This window comes from Anas platyrhynchos, chromosome W (assembly GCF_047663525.1).
Source record: "Anas platyrhynchos isolate ZD024472 breed Pekin duck chromosome W, IASCAAS_PekinDuck_T2T, whole genome shotgun sequence".
In the NCBI taxonomy this organism is placed as follows: Eukaryota; Metazoa; Chordata; class Aves; order Anseriformes; family Anatidae; genus Anas; species Anas platyrhynchos.
Window position 1 is genome coordinate 11,996,654 of NC_092620.1, and position 19,879 is coordinate 12,016,532.

Consider the following 19,879-nt stretch of genomic DNA (forward strand, 5'->3'; position numbering starts at 1 on the left):
AGCCAGCTCTCCGAGTACCCTGGGATTCACCCCATCAGGCCCCGTAGACTTAGATGCATCCAGGTGGAGCAGCAAATCCTGCACAAGTTCAGAGTTAACTGGGAGTTTATCATTCCTGCAGTCACAGTCCTGGAACTCAGGGCACCTGAGGTCAGAGCCCATCATTGGTATTGAAGACAGAGGTATAAAAAAAAATAATCATTAAATCTCTCTCTTTTTTTATGTCCCTCTTTGTTATGCGACTGCCTTCATTAAATATCAGACCAACGTTTACTCTGGTCCTCCTTTTCCCGTTAACATACTTAACGCCTTTTTTTATCGTCCCCCACACTGCTGGCCAGCTTCAGCTCTAATTGAGCCTTGGCCACACAAATTCTCCCCCCACAAAGAGCAGGCAGACCCCTGTAGCAGTACTCCCATGTTGCCTGACCTTGCTTCCAGCAGCCATACACTTTCTTTTTTCTGCCTAAGCTCTTGAAGAAGATCCCTGCTCAGCCAAGTCAGACTTCTGCCCCTCCTGCTTAACTTCTGATATTTTGGAATTGCCTGTTCCTGTGCTCTTAGGAGGTGGCACTTAAAAACCAACCAGTACTGATGGACCCCAATGCCTTCAAAAGCAGTTTCCCAGGGGACCTCACTAATGAGTTCCCTGAGCAGTCTGAAGTCTGCTCTCCCCAAATCCAGGGTTGAAGTTTTGGTTTTCTTCTTATCACCAAAAATTTTAAACTCAACTACTGCATGGTCCCTATGGCCAAGGCAGCCACCTATCGCCACTTCACCCAACAGGCCCTCCCTGTTTACAAGCAACAGGTCTAGGAGGGCACCTTTCCTATTGAGCTCTCTTAGTACATGTACCAAGAAGTTATCATCAAGGTGCTTCAGGAATATCCTGGACATCTTTGTCTCAGCTATGTGATATTCCCCATTCACATCTGGCAAGTTGAAGTCCCCCATAAGAAGGGCAGCTGATCTAGAGGTATCTCTCAGTTCCTTAAAGAATAATTCATCAGTATCGTCATCCTGGCTAGGTGGTCTACAGTAGACTCCCACAACATCCCTTTTATTTGTTCGTCCCTTAATCCTTACCCAGATGATCTCAACCATATTATCACCAACTGCAAACTCCGTACAGACAAGTGCCTCCGTTAGATAGAGTGCCACCCAACTCCCCACATCATCTGCCCTGCCTATCCCTTCTGAAGAGCCTGTAACTGTCCATCATAACACACCAGTCATGTGCCAATGATGTCATAGCTCTGGGACTGGGCCAAGGCCTCTAGCTCATTTTTCATGCTGCATGCATTTGTGTAGAAACATTTCAAATGTGCTTCATTGAACTCAGCCCCTTGTGGGGCAAACTGAAGGGTCTTGCTAGCATGCAGCCCCTCAATTTTTGGCATGCAGTCCCAAAGCTTATCACTGGCAGGCCCGGTTTTGTCCCTTTCCCCCTTCAAATCTAGTTTAAAGCCTTATCAATCAGACCTGCTAACTCCTGGGCAAAAATCCTTCCCAGTCCCCCCCCCTAAAAAAGGTACTTCTCATCAGTAGCCAGTAGGCCTGGTGTCATATAGACCTTCCCATGATCAAGAAACACAAAATCAGTAGCACCAGCCTCAGAGCCACATATTAATCTGCTGGTGCTTTCTGTTCCTTTCAGTATTGATCCCTGCTACTGGAAGGAAGGATGGAGAAAAACACTACCTGTGCATCTTATCCCTCAACAATTGCCCCAAAGTCATAAAGTCCCTTTTGATCCCTCTTGGACTTCTCTTTGCTACCTCATTACTGCCAACATGAAAAAACAATAAAGGGTAATCAGAGGGACATACCAGGTGAGTGACTTTGAATGATGTCTCTTACCCGGGCCCCAGGGAGACAGCAGACTTCCCTATGGGTTGGGTCTGGACGGCAAATCAGGCCCTCTGTTCCCTTCAGAAGGGAGTCCCCTATGACAATAACCCTTCTTTCCCCCCTCCCCCCCCCTTTGGTGGAGGTTGTTGTGATGCAGGGTATACACTGACTTGCCCCAGGCAACTCCCCCAATGTGGATAGACCTTTGTCCACATCATTTGCCTGCCCATCAAGTTCCAGAGCCTATTCCTGTCGTGTACGGGCACCTGGGAAGGTGAAGTGGGCAGCAGGTAGGTTCACCTGCTGTGTCAAGCATGAATCTGTTTACACTCTCTCATCTCTTAGGTCCCTCCTTCTACCTGGTGGCAAGGGGGTAGGGGAACCTTAATTTCTTGTGTTATGTCTGGCTGAGCAGCGTGTCTCAGGGACAGCAGATGACTGTCCCACCAATCTCCTTCTCTGGCTCTCTGATGCTCCTCAGCCTGCCCGCCTCCTCCCAAAGCTCTGCCACCCTGGCAGCAAAGTTGTTCTTCAACATGGGCACACCTCCTACAGCTGTGCTTGCTACCGCCATCCTGTAGTGGCATAAGAATAGGGCATACCCAGCAGCCTGACACTTGGGTGGCAGCATGTTTCCCCCATAGCTATGTCTGGGAGGCTGCATCAGTTGTGGTGGGTGCCGAGCTGGTCATGGCCTTCTGCCAGGTAGATGCCATCACTCCCCACTCCCTGATCCATCTGCTACACCATGCCCTTTTTCCCTCCCACTCCAGTCACTCCCACTCCCTAGGGGCTGCCTTTGTATGGGGGGGGGGGGGTGCTCCTGGCTCTACCTAAGCCTTGTCAGTCACCCTCATGAAGGCTGCCAGCTCCCTCAGCTGCTTTGAAGTGTTTCAATGCAGGAAACCCCCTACACATTACAATCCCCTGCTCCGATGCAGAACACGTCTGTTCCAGAGCCAATCACTGCATCCAGAAGCATTTGTTAATCTGCTTTCCATTTTGAATAGTATTTTGTAGAACAATAATCTATCCTCTTAGGTACCTTCACTAATACCCACTGAAAGTACATCACATAGAGGGAGCAGTCATTCACACTATATTGTCATTAAATATACCTCTTCAGGAATCTACTGAACTCTTTGTAACCTCTACCGTATCTCAGATATCACTTCCCAACTTCTCTTCCTAGCCTCACATCTAGGAAAGTCAACCCAGCATCTTACTTGGAAGAGAGGTAGTAAGTACATTAAGTAGATCTTACTCAATGAGCCAAACTCATTCCTCAACACATCCTCACACCTGCCACCAGCCACTTATATTTATATCTACATAACTACTTAGAAATCAAGCCTATGAATCATTGTCAGTATATATATAACAATATAAAGCTTGATCACTGAACTTTCAGTAAAACTAAGCAGAATGCTGCTTCTAAAATTTTTAAGTAGCACCAATCAAATTATTCACAGCTTCTCTGTTCCATCAGACAGCCAAGGCATGTTACATCAAGTCCTATTTCTAGTTGCTGTCTACCATTCATGCATTAATTAGTAGCACATTCAGCTCAAGTCATCTCTTTTAGTTCATTCATTTAGATTTGACCAGGAAAGCTACGTGACTGCTATGTCACATATAATAGCTTGCAAGAACAAAGAACTAAAAATAGCTATACATTGTCATCCTTCCGCTTTATAGGATGCAAAATTGAAGTTTCATACTTCTACATAATACAGCTACACTAAATCCAGACAATATAATGGCACTGATATTTTATCCCCAATACAGTAATTGCAGTCAATTTGCAAGGCTTCAGTTTAAAACCAGAATCAGCGGGGGAACTGAGACTCATTCTACATGTACAACATCAGTGGTACAGCCAATTTTCCCAGTTGTCATTGTCCATAACAGTATTTCTGAATAAAAGCAGTCCAGGTTTCCTCTGTGTAGCTAATATATTAAACAATTAATTTAGACTGATTTTTCCCTGGTTTTGAACTTTCAAGGTAGTAGACTCAGCAAAACTGCCTTGAAGAAGCATACTTAATACGGTCACCAAAGCCAGCTTTGTAAATATGCAAACAAGTGTTTTATTAAGACCGTAGACCATTTTTACAAACCTCCCTGTCCTGGTTTCAGTTAAGACAGAGTTAATTTTCTTCCTAGTAGCTGGTAGGGTGCTATGTTTTGGATAAGAATGAGAAGAGTGCTGATAACATGCCAATGTTTTAATTGTTGCAGAGCAGTGCTTACACCAAGCCAAGGACGTCTCAGCTTCTCACTCTGTCCTGCCAATGGCAGGCTGGGGGTGCAGCAAGAGCTGAGAGGGGACAGACACAGGACAGCTGACCCAAACTGGCCAAAGTGAGTATTCCATACCATCTGACATTGTGCTAAACAAAATATAGGGGTGGCGAGCCAGGGAGGGGGGGAGCTGGACTGCTCGGGGTTAGGCTGGGCATCGGTCAGCGGGTGGTAAGCAATTGCATTGTGCATCACTTGTTTGTACACATTATTAGTAGTAGTACTATTATCATCATTATTGTTATTATTATTTTCCTGTCTTAATAAACTGTCTTTATCTCAACTCACAGGCTTCACTTTCCCATTTCTCTCCCCCATCCCAGAGAGGGAGGGGGGAGGGTGAGCAAATGGCTGTGTGGTGTTTAGCTTCCGGTCTGGTTAAACCACAACAGTCCTTTTGGGACCAAAAGTGGGGCTCAAAAGGTTGAGATAATTGTGGTAATAGAAATGTTGTTTTTGCAGAGTTACATTGTTTAGAAGGAGGGAATGTGGTACTGAGATATGCTTACAGTGATAAGAAAGTTTAGCAGGCAACCTAGTAAAATGCAGACAACCAGACTCCTTAGGACAATTAGGTGAAAATCACGGTGTCAAGTCAAGTCAGATAAGTGAAGAAACATTACCACTTCAAGCAGTAAAAATGTCAAAAGAAATTTGAAATTTAACAGGCCGGCAACTGAAGGCCATGCATTGTTTGTGAAGCATCAGATAGATTGTGAACCTGGATTACCCACTCAGTGGGGAAACAGGGGAGGGTCCTGGTCCTGTCATCAAAAGGTATATAAACTGTGTTTTGGAACTAGTAGATGCGCTCTCTCCTGCTTGTGGGGCGCCCGCCATTGCAATCGCGAATAAATTACTACTTCACTGAGATCCTCGCCTGAGCCTAAGTTATTGGCTACGGAGTGTTTCTCACATAATGACATATCTGACCAGAGTGTGTTAAACTAAAACTGGTATAAGTATTAGACCTGCTTAATACTTGCTAGTCATAATGCTGATTGCTTTAATCTCAAGTCTGCTACACCTGTTTTCCAAATAGAGTCTTACAGCACGTTACTTTCCATATGTGCTCTCTGTCGTGCGGTTTATCCTTTCCAGTCTCTGGTTTAAGATCATTATGGTACTGTGCGGTGTAACAGTGGCTTATGAGACAATGAAATTTCAGGTCATGACTCTAACCTGGTATTTGAACTATGCACTGTCATAGACTCTATATTTTGGAAATCATATCTCAGAAATTACACCTATTGCCCTTTTTCATCAGGGAGGGGACAGGGGAAGATAATTTTTCCTACTTGTTCACTCTCCCTTTCTCCTTCACCACCCTCTTATCCTCTGAGCTAGTTAAGATAGTTCTCAAAGATGTTGAATATCGTTGGGATACTCAGACCAGCACGTTCTTGTTGTTATGCCTCGTGAATGCGCTTCAAGTTTTTCTAAGGTTAAACAACTACTTAGGAATCTCATCCAGAGATCTGTCCTGAGGCAGGATAGTTGTGAGTGGCAGGGAGTGTGGGAGGATATGGGCAGGCATCTAGAGCAGTGGTCACCTCCAGTGTTTTAGAAATTCACCCCTGAACAACTGCAAATTCCTAAAATAATGGTAGGATGCTTGATAAAGGGTGTCATGACACCGGCAGTTCCAAAGTGACACAAATCACTGTAACATGCTGGGATCTGGCCCATGCCTATCGAGCTGCAATTGATATTACTTTCAACCTAGAGACAGACCCTGCGGCCACTCCAAGTCCTGTGACAGGCCCAACAGCCACTCAGACCCCTACAACAGACCCTGCAGTCACTTCAGCTCCTGTAGCTGGGTCAGAGAAACGAGCTGTAGCAGTGCAAGTTGCCCCTGTAGAGAAGGTGAAAAAATGGTATTAAGAGTCAGGTTGTTTAGAACGCAGAGTCTTCTGCTAAGTCTAGGTATAGAGACGACAATGCTGGGCCATCACGGATTCAGCAGTAGGAAGATAAGGATGTCAAAAAATCAACAGTAACTACCCGAAACCTACACCAGCGTGAGCCACGAGATGTGCAAAAAGATTTTGGTTGCTGCATAGGTGAGCAGCTTGTCACCTGGCTGCTCCGGTGCTGGGACACTGGAGCCAATTGAGTGGAATTAGAGGGCAGAGAAGACAGGCGGCTAGGATCCCTTGCTAGAGACGCAGGCATTGACAAAGCAATTGCAGATGGAGCACAATCTCACAGCCTCTGGAGGCATCTCCTCTCAGCTGTGAGGGAAAGGTATCCCTTCAAGGAAGAACTTTTATGTCTACCAGGCAAGTGCACTACTATGGAGAAGGGAATCCAGTACCTGAGGTAATTAGCCATATGGGAGGTGATTTATGAGGATCCAGACCATGGATAAACATCCAGAGATCCAGATGAAGTCAGGTGTACACGACCCATGTGGCAGACGTTTATACGGAGTGCACCATCATCATATGCCAGCTCATTGGCAATAATGGCCTAGAAGGATGAGGAACCCACAGGGGATGAAGTGGCTAAACAACTCCGGTGGTACCAAGAAAGTCTCTCCTGTTCCTTACAGGCCTGCATCTCAGCTGTGAAGAAACTTTCTGAAGAGTTCCACCAACTTAAAGAGAATTTATCTTCCTGCCCACCTGAACAAACCAGTGTCTCAGCTATCAGAGGTAAGCATTCATCCGTGCAAGGAAGACGATAAGGTGGGTACACACCCCGTGCCACCCTGGGGTTTTACCTACGAGACCATGGAGAGGACATGAGAAAATGGGATGGAAAATCTACCGCGACCCTAGAGGCACAGGTACGTGAGTTGCAAAAGAAAACAATCGGGAAAAAGTGATTCTCTGAAAAGTTTGCCGCTCCAACTTCAGGCAGGGAGTCCTTCAAATACAGAACCAAAGAAGATTCGGACCAGGATCAGAGGGGCCCTGCCTCCAGCCAGGGGAAGGAAAGGGACAACCTAGGACTGTGGGGATACGATAGCCTGGCACGTCAGATACACAGAACTATAAGGCTTTAGTAGACACCGGTGCACAATGTACTATAATGTCATCGAGCTCTTTATAGCCACAGCTCATCTGTATTTATGGAGTGACAAGGGGATTTCAGCAGTTAAAAGTATTGGAGGCTGAAGTGAGTCTGACTCGGAATAAGTGGCAAAAGCACCGTAGTGTGACTGGCCCGGATGCTCCGTGTATCCTTGCCATAGACTACCTCAGGAGAGGATATTTCAAGGACCCAAAAGGGTACTGGTGGGCTTTCGGCATAGCTGCCTTAGAGACAGAGGGCATTAAACAATTATCTACCTTGCCCAGTCTCTCAGAGGACTCTTCTGTTGTGGGATTGCTGAGGGTCAAAGAACAACACATGCCAATCACTACCACAACTCAGCACCAGTGGCAATATCGCACTAACCGAGACTCCCCAATTCCCATCCATAAGCTAATTTGTCAACTGGAGAGCCAAGGAGTGATCAGCAAGACTCACTCACCTTTTAATAGTCCCATATGGCCAGTGCAAAAGTCTAATGGTGAGTGGAGACTAACAGTGGACTATCGTGGCCTGAACGAAGTCACGCCACCACTGAGTGCTGCAGTGCCAGACATGCTAGAACTCCAGTACGAACTGGAATCAAAGGCAGCCAAGTGATACGCCACAACTGGTATTGCTAATGCATTTTTATCCATCCCTCCAGCAGCAGAGTGCTGGCCACAGTTTGCCTTCACTTGGAGGGGAGTCCAATATACTTGGAATCGGTTGCCCCAGGGGTGGAAACACAGCCCTACCATTTGCCATGGACTGATCCAGTCTGCGCTGGAGCAGGGGGAAGCTCCTGAACACCTGCAGTACATCGATGACATCATTGTGTGGGGTGACACAGCAGAGGAAGTTTTTGAGAAAGGGAAGAAAATAGTCCAAATCCTTCTGAAAGCCGGTTTTGCCATAAAACAAAATAAAGTCAAAGGACCTGCACGAGAGATCCAGTTTTTAGGAATAAAATGGCAAGATGGATGCCGTCAAATCCCAATGGATGTGATCAACAAAATAACAGCTATGTCTCCACCAACTAGCAAAAAAGAAACACAGACTTTCCTAGGTGCTGTGAGGTTTTGGAGAATGCACATTCCAAGTTACAGTCTGATTGTAAGCCTGCTCTACCAAGTAACCCGTAAGAAGAATGAGTTTGAATGGGGCCCTGAGCAATGACAAACCTTTGAACAAATCAAGCAGGAAATAGTTCATGCAGTAGCCCTTGGGCCAGTCCGAACAGGACCAGATGTAAAGAATGTGCTCTACACTGCAGCCGGGGAGAACGGCCCCACCTGGAGCCTCTGGCAGAAAGAACCTGGGGAAACTCGAGGTCGGCCCCTGGGGTTTTGGAGTCGGGAATACAGAGGATCTGAGGCCCACTACACTCCAATTGAGAAGGAAATACTGTCAGCATATGAAGGAGTTCGATCTGCTTCGAAGGTGGTCAGTACTGAAGTGCAGCTCCTCCTGGCACCCCGACTGCCGGTACTGGGCTGGATGTTCAGAGGAAGGGTCCCCTCTACACATCACGCAACTGATGCTACATGGAGCAAGTGGGTTGCACTGATTACTCAGCAGGCTCAAATAGGAAACCCCAGTCGCCCAGGAATATTGGAAGTGATTATGGACTGGCCAGAAGGCAAATACTTTGGGATATCATCAGAGGAGGAGGTGGTCCATGCTGAAGAAGCCCCACTGCACAACAAGCTACCAGAAAATGAGAAGCAATATACCCTGTTCACTGATGGGTCCTGTCCTATTGTGGGAAAGCATCGGAGATGGAAGGCTGCTGTATGGAGTCCTAAACATTAAGTTGCAGAAGCTGCTGAAGGAGAAGGTGAATTGAGTCAGTTTTCAGAAGTGAAGGCCATTTTAGATATTGCTGAATGAGAAAAGTGGCCAGTTCTCTGTCTCTACACTGATTCATAGAGGACAGCAAATGCCCTGTGGGGGTGGTTACAGCAATGGAAACAAAACAACTGGCAGCGCAGAGGCAAACTCATCTGGGCTGCTGCACTGTGGGAAGATACTGCCGCTTGGGTGAATAATCTGGTTGTAAAGGTACGCCACGTAGATGCTCATGTGCCCAAGAATCAGGCTACTGAAGAACATCAAAACAACCAGCAGGTGGATTATTTATAGCCTGATTAGCCCATGACACCTCAGGCCATCAAGGTAGAGATGCAACATACAGGTGGGCTCGTGATAGAGGGGTGGACCTGACAATGGACACTATAGCACAGGTTATTCATGACTGTGAAACATGTGCTGCAATCAAGCGAGCCAAACGGTCAAAGCCTCTTTGACATGGAGGACAATAGCTGAAATATAAATATGGAGAGGCCTGGCAGATTGATTACATCACACTCCCTCAAACTCGCAACAGCAAGTGCCACTTACAATGTGGAAGCAACCACCGGATGGCCGGAAACATATCCTGTGCCCCATGCCACCGCCCAGAACTCTATCCTGGGCCTTGAAAAGCAAGTTCTATGGCGACATGGCACCCCAGAAAGAATAGAGTCAGACAATGGGACTCATTTCCCAAACAACCTTATAGACACTTGGGCCAAAGAGCATGGTCTTGAGTGGATTTATCACATCCCCTATCATGCACCAGCCTCCGGGAAAGTTGAACGATACAACGGCCTGTTAAAGACTACCTTGAAAGCAATGGGTGCTGGGACATTCAAAAATTGGGATACACATTTGGCAAAGGCCACCTGGTTAGTCGATACTAGGGGATCTGCCAACTGAGCTGGACCTGCCCAATCAAACCTGTTACGTACTGTAGATGGGGATAAAGTTCCTGTAGTGCATGTAAGAAATATGCTGGGTAAAACAGTCTGGGCTACTCCTGCCTCAGGAAAAGGCAAATGCATTCATGGAATTGCCTTTGCTCAGGGACCTGGATGCACTTGGTGGGAAATGCAGAAGAATGGGGAGGTCTGGTGTGTACCTCAAGGGGATTTAATACTGGGTGAGAATAGCCCATGAGTTGAATTGTATTATGTTAATTATTATCTAATACTGTATGTCAGCACTACCATCATTACTATATACCCTAGATGAAAGTAGTAATTAATTAGAATGTATAGGAAAAGAGTGTAACCTTCAGTTAGGACAGAGTTAATTTTCTTCCTAGTAGCTGGTGGAATGCTGTGTTTTGGCTTAGGATGAGAAGAGTGTTGATAACATGCTGATGTTTAAATTGTTGCAGAGCAGTGCTTACACCAAGCCAAGGACGTTTCAGTTTCTCACTCTGTCCTGCCAACAGGCAGGCTGGGGGTGCAGCAGGAGCTGGGAGGGGACAGACACAGGACAGCTGGCCCAAACTGGCCAAAGTGGGTATTCCATACCATCTGACATCATGCTAAACAATATATAGGGGTGGCAAGCCAGGGTGGGGGGGGGCTGGACTGCTCAGGGTTACGCTGGGCATCAGTCAGCCGGTGGTGAGCAACTGCATTGTGCATCACTTGTTTTGTGCGTATTGATATCAACATCATTATTGTTATCATCATCTTCCTGTATTAATAAACTATCTTTATCTCAACTCACAGGCTTTCCTCAACACACTTTCCCATTTCTCTCCCCCATCTCAGAGAGGGAGGGGGAGCAAATGTCTGTGTGGTGTTTAGCTGCCAGCCGGGTTAAACCACAACATTCCCAAAGCAACGCATTGTATTCCACAAATAAGAGAAGGAAATTAAGTGCTTCACTGACTGAACTGCTGCCGTGTAATCAAGCAATCCATTACTGTAAGGTCCTTCATGCAACTTCACTGACTAGCTCATGTTTTCCAGAAGACTCAAGAAAAATTATCTGTAGATATTCTTGCTAACAAATTCTGAACTGATTTTAACTGCCATTATTTCACAGTCAAAACTACATGTAAACAACAGAAACAGCCACCATGCATATGAAACCCTAATACTACACTATATGCATTTATAAATAATTTCCATAAATATACTATCAATCCCATCATCAATAAATATTCAGTGATTAATGAACTTTAGTCTGGTCAAAATACCAAAGCTCAATGTAGGAATTAAATACTAGTAAAAATCCACCAGCTGTTCTTGACAAGGGTAAACTAGAAGCTTACTTGATATGGTTTGTGCTGACACTATGCCTAGAACACAGCTGAACACAGGTATGCAAAGAGAAGACAAGCCATCAGTATAAAACAAGAAAAAGTCAAACTTGAAGCATAAGGAAACAAATCTAAAAGAACCAGTGCTGGTCAAGTCCTTTAACCAAAACCTTCCTTTTAGCAGAATCTTACGAGTACAAAAATAATTAGAATATACAGTAGAGGATCAAGTTTGTGTATTACAGACTAAGTTTGTCTCATGTTTTAAGTTTATTCAGTTTTAATTGCTTCGATAGTCGTGTTATTTCATTACTGAGTATAAACACTGTAGTAAGCTGCACAATTCCTGCACAGTTCCTGCACTGTATTTGCATTACTACTAGCTGTCAGCAGTACCCAGTTAGCAATTAAACTTGACATGCATACAGAAGTGTCTCATTTCTTAGAAATCGCATAGCTATACAACATTTTCACAGACTTTAAAAAGATCATTTGAATGTGGTAAATTTGGAACAAAAAAAAAAAAAAAAAACAATAAAAATACATTAAGGCCTACTTCTTTGAAATTTCTTCCTATGATGTCATTTCCCCCCCCCCCACTTATTTTTCCAATAATTCCATAACATTAGGTATCTGACACTAACAATGAAAAGTGACCTATGTAAACAGGCAGATCATTAAATAAAGCAGGACAAAAGGTAAGTCACCTGAAGTTTAGGAACATTAATTCAGTAACTGAGCTTCTGATTTACCTGATCTGCTAGATCTACTAGTATGAATTTAAACTTACCGACAGGTTTTGCTGCATCCTTCCAATTAACATCAGACCTTTTCAGCCACTGCCTATGCATTTCCAAAGCAAGAATTCCCAGATATTTCAAGACTGTCAAACATATTCACTTGCAACAAGGAGTAGAGGATTTAAGTCCTTTTTAAAGCATGTGATTGTGCACATCATAATTACATTAAAAACAATACTTCAGATATGGTTAAAGATGCCCCTCTTCCACACAGTTTTTCATTTTTCAGAAAGTTTTATTAAAGCATAGGTAAAATGCCTACACTGGGAGATGCTTCAGTCTACAGTGAACTGCATCAAATCAGAAATTGTCTTTTGTACAGTTATTAAGCTCCTACTGCAGGCCTTTTATCAGTTCTGATTTAACCACAATATAATGCTCTTCACTTCACTTATTATTAGAAGGCTACACTCTTCTGGTCTTTTTACACATTTGCAGGATTAAATCAGGAAAAAATATTTTAAGATAGTGAACTTCCATGATGAGTTTCCTAGACATCCTGGTCTTTAACAGTGGGGCCAATGCAACAAAGACTGGATGCATGGAGGGGGGATGCACACAACCAACCACATTTTCAGCATGTTTAGAACACATTTAACAGCTCCAGAAGCAGTAGTCAACACTTCAGTTATGTTTATGCAGGTTTTCTTTCTTCATATTGACCCTTGCCAACATTACTCAATCCCCCTCCCCTTTAGAAGCTATACAAAGATACTTTCTCCTTTCACAACTATTCACTGAAGCCTACTCCACTGCCAAAAACAAGCAAAGCCCACACTGGGTGTGTCTCCTAGAGGATAAGGGATCTTTTATTTAACATGCCTTGGCTTTATTTTCACAGTGAATTCCTAGCTTTAATGTAGTGGGCCAAGAAACCCTCCTCACGTGCACTACTGTCATTCCTCATCACTCGCAAACAGAATCAAGTGCAAGCAAATGGGGAAAAAAAAAAAAAAAACAAAAAAAAAACCACCCTACTTCTGGCTTTGCCGGACCTGAGGAACCACAGATGTGCTTCAGACCTCTAGAAAGGGAGAGAAAGAAAAAATATTAAGATTATAATAAACTTAGATTTATTTTTTTTTAAGTGATTGCCTCTGAGCTGAGCTCACCCTAGACTGGAGGGAAGCACAGCAAGCCCAGGAACAGTAATAGAGCTTCCCTTCAGAAAAATAAATAGCCATGCAGAGGAACACGTTTGTAGATTGCGCGTGTACAGTGCCCGGCACGGCTCAGCACGAACAAAAGGCTCAGGACCACCCGGGACGGAGGTACCGGCCCTGCCTGCCTCTGCTTTGTCAACCGCTCCACTGTGGGGGTGGGAGGCAAGAAAAAAATTAAGCAGCCTCTTTCATCTGGCATCCCCTTTCGAAGGGGGAATAAACAAAAATGAAAACAAAGCGTCCGGTCGCCAGCTCCTCCACAGTGCATCACCAAAAACAAATCGGAACCCCATGGAAGTTTGATCACTCCCTCTCGAGGGGGATACACACAGCCGTATGTGGGTCCGAGGCGAGGCGAGCCGCCCCCCTTCCCCCGCGGAAGAGGTTATTCACCTCCATGGCCCTTTAAACAGAGACAGGGAGGAGTTAACTGAAGACGCTCATTAGGCAAGAATGGCGGAAGAGCAGCGGCAGCCGAACAGCGGCGGGAGGGGAAAAAAGGATGAGTATTACTCCGTTCCAGCAGGAGGAAGAGCAGCCCTCGCTCCCCCCCGTTGTCATGAAGCACCTCATCCCAAAGCAATTATCCCCTTGTCCACCTCCTTCCTCCCCCACCTCACTGTCTGCCCGGAGCATACCCGCGCTCCCCTCCTCCACTCGGATTTCATCCCCTTCCTCCGGCTCGCCGCTGCCCTAGAAATGCCTTTGTTTGCGGCTCCTCCGCTCAGCCCCGCCGCCGCCCCATAAATCCGCTCTCGGGATCCCGCATTCGTTTTTATTTATTTATTTTGGAACACGACGTATTTCCCCACCCCCATCCCTGTGTGCCGTCTTCTGCTGATTCATTTCCACCGACGGCCCCGGGGGGAGGGGCCGCGGCGGAGTCATCTCCTCCCTATTGTGGTGGAGAGTATAGCGACGATCCGGATTGCCGGGGGTGGGCGCTGGGAGGGGACAAAACCGAACGGGATTACACAGCCTGGATTACCGGGAGCGGGCACGGCGCAGTACGAAAGTTAAAGGGACAGGAATCTCTCTACTCTTTCGCAAACTCACTACCTGCTGGGTAGGAACGATGGCACCGGGCTGAAGTGGAAGGCCGCCGACGGGGCAGAGTGGCAGAAAGTAGTTTTATCTAGGAGGGAGGTGAAGGACTTATATATTCTGGAGGCGAAGGGAAGGAGACTAGCAGAGGAAGTTGCACAGCCTAGGTTACAGGATGGAATCGAAGGGGTTGCGCCGACCTGAGCGCTGGGGGCAGGGAGCAGCTTCGCCAGGACCGGCAGAAGGCCCTCGGCCACCAGGGCCGCAGCGAGTAGGCGGTTCCCGGAATAACAGGTGGGTGACAGGCTGGTGGGACCCGCGGTGCGGCTGGCAGCGCCCTTGTCCGGGCAGCTGAGACAGCGACCCAGCTCCGGAGCGCGGCCCCGGCCGGTAACTCACCGACTTGCAGGACGTTATCGACGCAGCCACCATCGAGCAGAGATATACCCTTGCGGAAGGGCAGGCGACTTTCGCCAGCGGCGGCGTCTGCAGCACCGCCGGGTGCGGTGCTGACGGCAATCCCCCCAGGTGTGGCGGGGTCCTCAGCGCCGGTATTGAAGGAGGAGTACATGCAGATCTCCCTCTCGCTGCGGGGAAAGGACCAGTAGACGATCCTGCGCTGTACCGGCTCTGGGATCCGCTCGAACCGCTCCTCCACCCGCTGGAAGGGCCACTTCTCCGCCACCTTGCGAGCCGCGATGTCCAGCAGAGATTCGGGGCTCTGGGTCTTACCAAACGGCAGTAATCCCAGGGCAACGGTTTTGGTGGTGGTGGTGGCGACGGCAGTCGTAGCAGCAGCTGCCGCTGCTGTTGCGGAGGAAGAGGATCCGGCACAGAACGCCCCACTGCCAGGTCCGGCGCAGCCCACCCGCTGGCCTGGCCTACAGCTCGAGCTATAGCCGGCTCTGCAGCAGAAACGCTTTGCGGGGAAAGGGAGCTGACCACGCTCCGCCATGATTGCACCGCTTCTAAACAGGCAGCGGAAGTGCCTATACCCTATAAACGGCACCAGGAAGGCCGATGGTCCCGCCCTTCTGCCATATAAGGGTAAAGGACGGGCACTTTGCCTCACCCAAGTGGGGGGTCGGGTCGGTGGTCGCCGGTCGGCACTATACGCAAATCGCCGGCACAAACAGAAATAGAATTGCTAGAGGAAGGCTTACTGCTCGCGTTGGCGAGGAGGAGTGGGGAGAAGAAATCATGCTTCACGCGCGCCCGCCCGTCCCCCACCTAATACCATCACCCCCACCCGGCGCGAGGATACTATGCCGCTTCTTTCTTCCCACCCACATCGCTGATGTCAGGCACGCAAACTCAGGCTGCGTCTTGTGCGCATGGTGGATAAAACGAGGGTGGGGCCTGGTGGCGCTCCCTCTCTGACACCTTATAGGAAATGGAATGGGAGGGAAGCAAACCGTTCACCTCTGCTGGAAACGCTAAGGGTGGAGGCGGGGTGAGGGGAACTGCGCTAACAGCAGGGAAATATGGTAACGGCTGAGGCGACTACCCTCGCGTGAGGAAAGGCTAGGGCTGGCCAGCCTCTATCGCCTTGGCCGGGGGCAGAGCTTCTGGGAGACTCCTTGGAGGACGGGTGGGGGGCAATAAGAGTCGTGGTGGCTGTCCTCATGCGCGACCCGTGAAGCGGTTCCCTCAGCCGCACCCCCAACTCTTTCCACTCTATCAGTGATACTGTGATAGTCGCAGATCGTTAGGACGGGGGCGCCCCGCGTGCTGTGGGGTGCCCGCGGCTCCCAGCCTGTGCTGCGGGTGCGTTTCTGCGCGGGCCTGTCTGTGCTGCGAGTATAACGTTGCCGTTTTGCTTCGCAAATGGTCCGGCTTGGAGCCGCTCCAAGGTGAGAAGCTTCGTGCTGCAACCTACCGCAAGTAAAGGGAACGCAATTAAAATATGTTTGCATTAGTGTTGAAAGATCTGTGAAAACGCTGTTATTATACATCTGTTCTGATTAATTTTTAGCAAGCGGCAGTGTGCCTGCAGTTTCCGCAGTATGTAAATTAGAAATTATTCTTTTTATTTTGGGATTCGTTAAAATACACCGTTCAGGATCATACTGATTCCTCAAATTAAACGGAGGAAAAAAAAAAAGAAAAAAAAAGATGATGAACCACAGTAGCAGGCTCAGGTGGTTTCACACTGATGGGTAGCTAAACTCTACCACACTGCTCTCTCCTGTAGGAATAGAAATGTTGAATGAGCAGGGAAAGGGGATGTAGGCATTATCTAAGTAACAGTCTAGAAGTTTTGGTATATTTCCATATTTGCTGTGGTGTTTGGTCAGTTTCCAAAACATCGGGGGAGGGGGGGGGGGACACGGGACAGGACGGTGGGGGGAAACAGCCTGCTCCACCATGGGCCTCTCCAGCGGCCGCAGGGGGGCTTCGGCTCCAGCGCCTGGAGCGCCTCCTCCCCCTCCTTCTGCACTGACTTTGGTGTCTGTGGGGGGGTTTCTCGCTCTCTCAACTGCTGTTGAGCAGCAGGTTTTTGTTTGTTTCTTTGTTTGTTTGTTTTCGTGGATGTGCTCTCACAGAAGCACTGACTGTGTTGCTCATGGCTTGGCTCTGGGCAGCAGTGGGCCCCTTTGGGGCCAGATGAAATTGTCCCTTATCTGCCACGGGGAGGCTTCTGGGTTTTTCTCACAGGGCTGTGACTGCAGTTTCCCACCCCCACACCCCTCACACCCCCAGAACCTTGCCACTGAACTCAATACACTGGGGCAGCTAGGTCATTACTGACTTGTAAAGTATCAGGGATTAAATTAACTAATGAAACCCTAAAAAGTGATGGGGGTAGAAGGGGCTGGGATAACAGTGGTGCCACTTTTGGGGGATACCAAGCTGAGACTAGGGGATAAAATGATCACTGGGCAATTATTGTATGTACCCAAGGCAGGGACTAACTTGTTGGGAAGGGATTTGATGATTAAATTGGGCATTCAAATAGTAAATTGTTAGACTGGAATAACAGTGTTATTAATGGAGTGCTCTCTGGCCCTGAGAGCAAACATACATGTATATTCACCTCTGACTGGAAAGACCCTGAAATGGGGGCGGAAGCAACAATATAGGTGGACAATTTTACCTCAGGGGTTTACAGGGCCACCTATCTATTTGGGTAAGTTCTTAAAAAGATTTTGGAGCAATTACAACCTCCCAAGGAGATATTAATGTTAACAAATATGTGGATCGTTTTCTATTGTCAGGACAGGAGAAAAGAGTTGTGAAGAAAGCTACTAACAAGCTATTCAACTTTCTGGGAAAGCAGGGCTTGGGAGTACTAAAAAAATAAATTACAATATGGAGAAAGAGAAGTCAGGTATTTAAGGCATCTAATGTCTGAAGGGAAACAGAATAAATGCAGAGAGGATTCAGGGAATTGTTGAAAATTAAGAAAGAACTACAAAGTTTTAAAAGAAAGATTTTGTTAAGGAATCAGGAGCCATGAAGTCTGAAGGAAAATGGATACTCCCTGATGGGAGAGAAATGCTGAATAAAGTGATAATGAGGCAAATATTAACTGTTTTACATCAGAAGAGTCATTGGGAGGTGCAAGCAATGTGTGATATTGTGCTAAGAAAGTATGTCTGTGTAGGAATATACACTTTAGGGAAGCACACACGCAGAGGATGTACCATATGTCAAAAGGTAAATAAAAAGGTCTTCTGTAACCCATCTAGAGGGGGACGGGAGCCAGGGCTTTGACCTTTTCAAATTATACAGGTAGACTTTACTGAGTTACTTGTTTGTCCTAATTGACCACGTGACTGGATGGGTGTAAAGCTTTACTGCAAGGGTTAAAGCAGGCCTTAGCGATTGAGTGGGATTTTCACAGCCCCTGGCACCCCTCCTCTTCTGGGAAGGTGGAGCGAATGAACCAGACATTAAAGAAGCAATTAACTAAATTAGTGTTAGAAGCCCAACTTCCTTGGGTAAAATGATTACCTTTAGCACTCCTCAAGGTTCAAACAGCACCAAGAAAGGATATAGGAATTTCACCATATGAGATGCTGTTCGGATTGCTCTATTTGGGCAGAAGGGATGAGATACCATAATTCAGAACAAGAGAGTTTTCTTAAGAACTGTATTCTGGGGTTGTCCTCTTCTTCGTTATCTCTCAGGACCTGTGGGTTGTTGGCTCAAACCCCACTTTTGGAATTCCCCATTCACCACCATCACCCAGGAAACCGGGTCCTGATTCAGACCTGGAAAGAATCAAAACTTGGGTCTGAATGGGAAGGACAACTACTAACCACTGAAACAGCTGTACATCTTATTCTTTGTATTGATAATTATTTGGAAACCTGAGGTTTAAAAATAATGGCAGGGAAAAATCAACTACTAATTTTGTTTCTAGTGATTGTAGGCCTCAGAGAAGGCCTTGGTCAATTGGCAACTTGGAAAAGGCATGACCAGATAATAGCAAAAACGGGATACCCCATCAAAATATGGGTGACTGTGACAGAGGGTTATGTACCACAATCTGTCACGTTTGATGTTTGTGAGGTGTTAGCTTGTGGAGATTTAAATGCCCAACGACAACTGAACAGAGAGAACAAATAAGTGGGAGAGACCCAACAGCCAGATTGAGAATAGCTGTATGGAAACAATCCTCTATTGCCATCAGAGAAAGGGAGAAACTCAAGGAGAAAACAGGAGAGAAAACAGGAGGCCCTCTGAAATGTGGCAGTTCAGACATTTGAGATTCAAACAGGGTATGGGGATGTGAATGCCTGGATAGAATGTGTCAAATATACTGTCCAGAGTCTCAACTGTAGCTACTGCTATGCTTGTGCCTCGGGATGACCGATTGCCCAGATAGTGCCCTTCCCATGGGGGTGGACCAAAGACTCCCAAGGGATGTGATGTATGATTGCATTGTACCAAGAAAAGACTGCCTGGGGAAATGAGGCCTGTAAGTCTCTCTTTGCTGTTCCTTGCATGATAGCAATATCGCGGTCCCCCTGAATTCTCTACAGCTATAGGTAACCATACAGCTTGCCTCTCACGGCAGGGTGTGAGAGCTACCTGGCATCTGGGAGAATTTGCCTTGTGCTACCAAGGACTTGATGGGAAACTGCTCAAGACTAGAGATCCCCAGGGCAGATTGATTTAAAGATCAAAGCCGAAATTTCCTTAAGTGCTATATTCTTTATTGCAGCGCTGGATGCACGGGGGATCTTTCCGCCTATCGTGCATGTTCGAAGTGACAAACTCTCATATTTATACAGCGAAACAATTAATATTCTATTAGAGCCTATACATATTCATTACCTAACCCCGCCTACTCTCACTTCGTATGCTAATTAGCTTATCAGTCCTTGGGCTTGCGCAAAGCCTTCTAAGAATTGTGGGCCAGGGTCTTTGGGATGTGGGCAGTGGTCTTTGGGAGGAAGGCCGTAGGTCTTCCTCGTAATGCACTTTTCACCTTTTGCTTAATCAGTTGTTTTCCAAGCTATAAAAATGCTGAGTTGGCTTTCAGTTTAACTGAGGGTCCGCAGATAACAGGATGTCTCAGTTAACAAGACATAACGGACAGTTGACTCAAGTTATCTCACGTCTCAGCCTGACTGAGGGTTAAC

The 19,879-nt window shown here is 46.8% G+C and overlaps 1 protein-coding gene across 2 annotated transcripts in view; it reads right to left on the bottom strand.

Moving 5' to 3' along the window:
- Nucleotides 1-15,517, bottom strand: part of LOC101797738 (zinc finger SWIM domain-containing protein 6) — a 200,382-nt gene extending 184,865 nt beyond the window's left edge. For both annotated transcript variants that reach the window (XM_038169474.2, XM_038169473.2), the window contains exon 1: nt 14,685-15,517. In XM_038169474.2, coding sequence (XP_038025402.1) covers nt 14,685-15,240 — 556 coding nt within the window. In that variant the 5' untranslated portion in view covers nt 15,241-15,517. The remainder of the gene's footprint in view (nt 1-14,684) is intronic.
- Between the last annotated feature and the right edge of the window lie 4,362 nt (nt 15,518-19,879).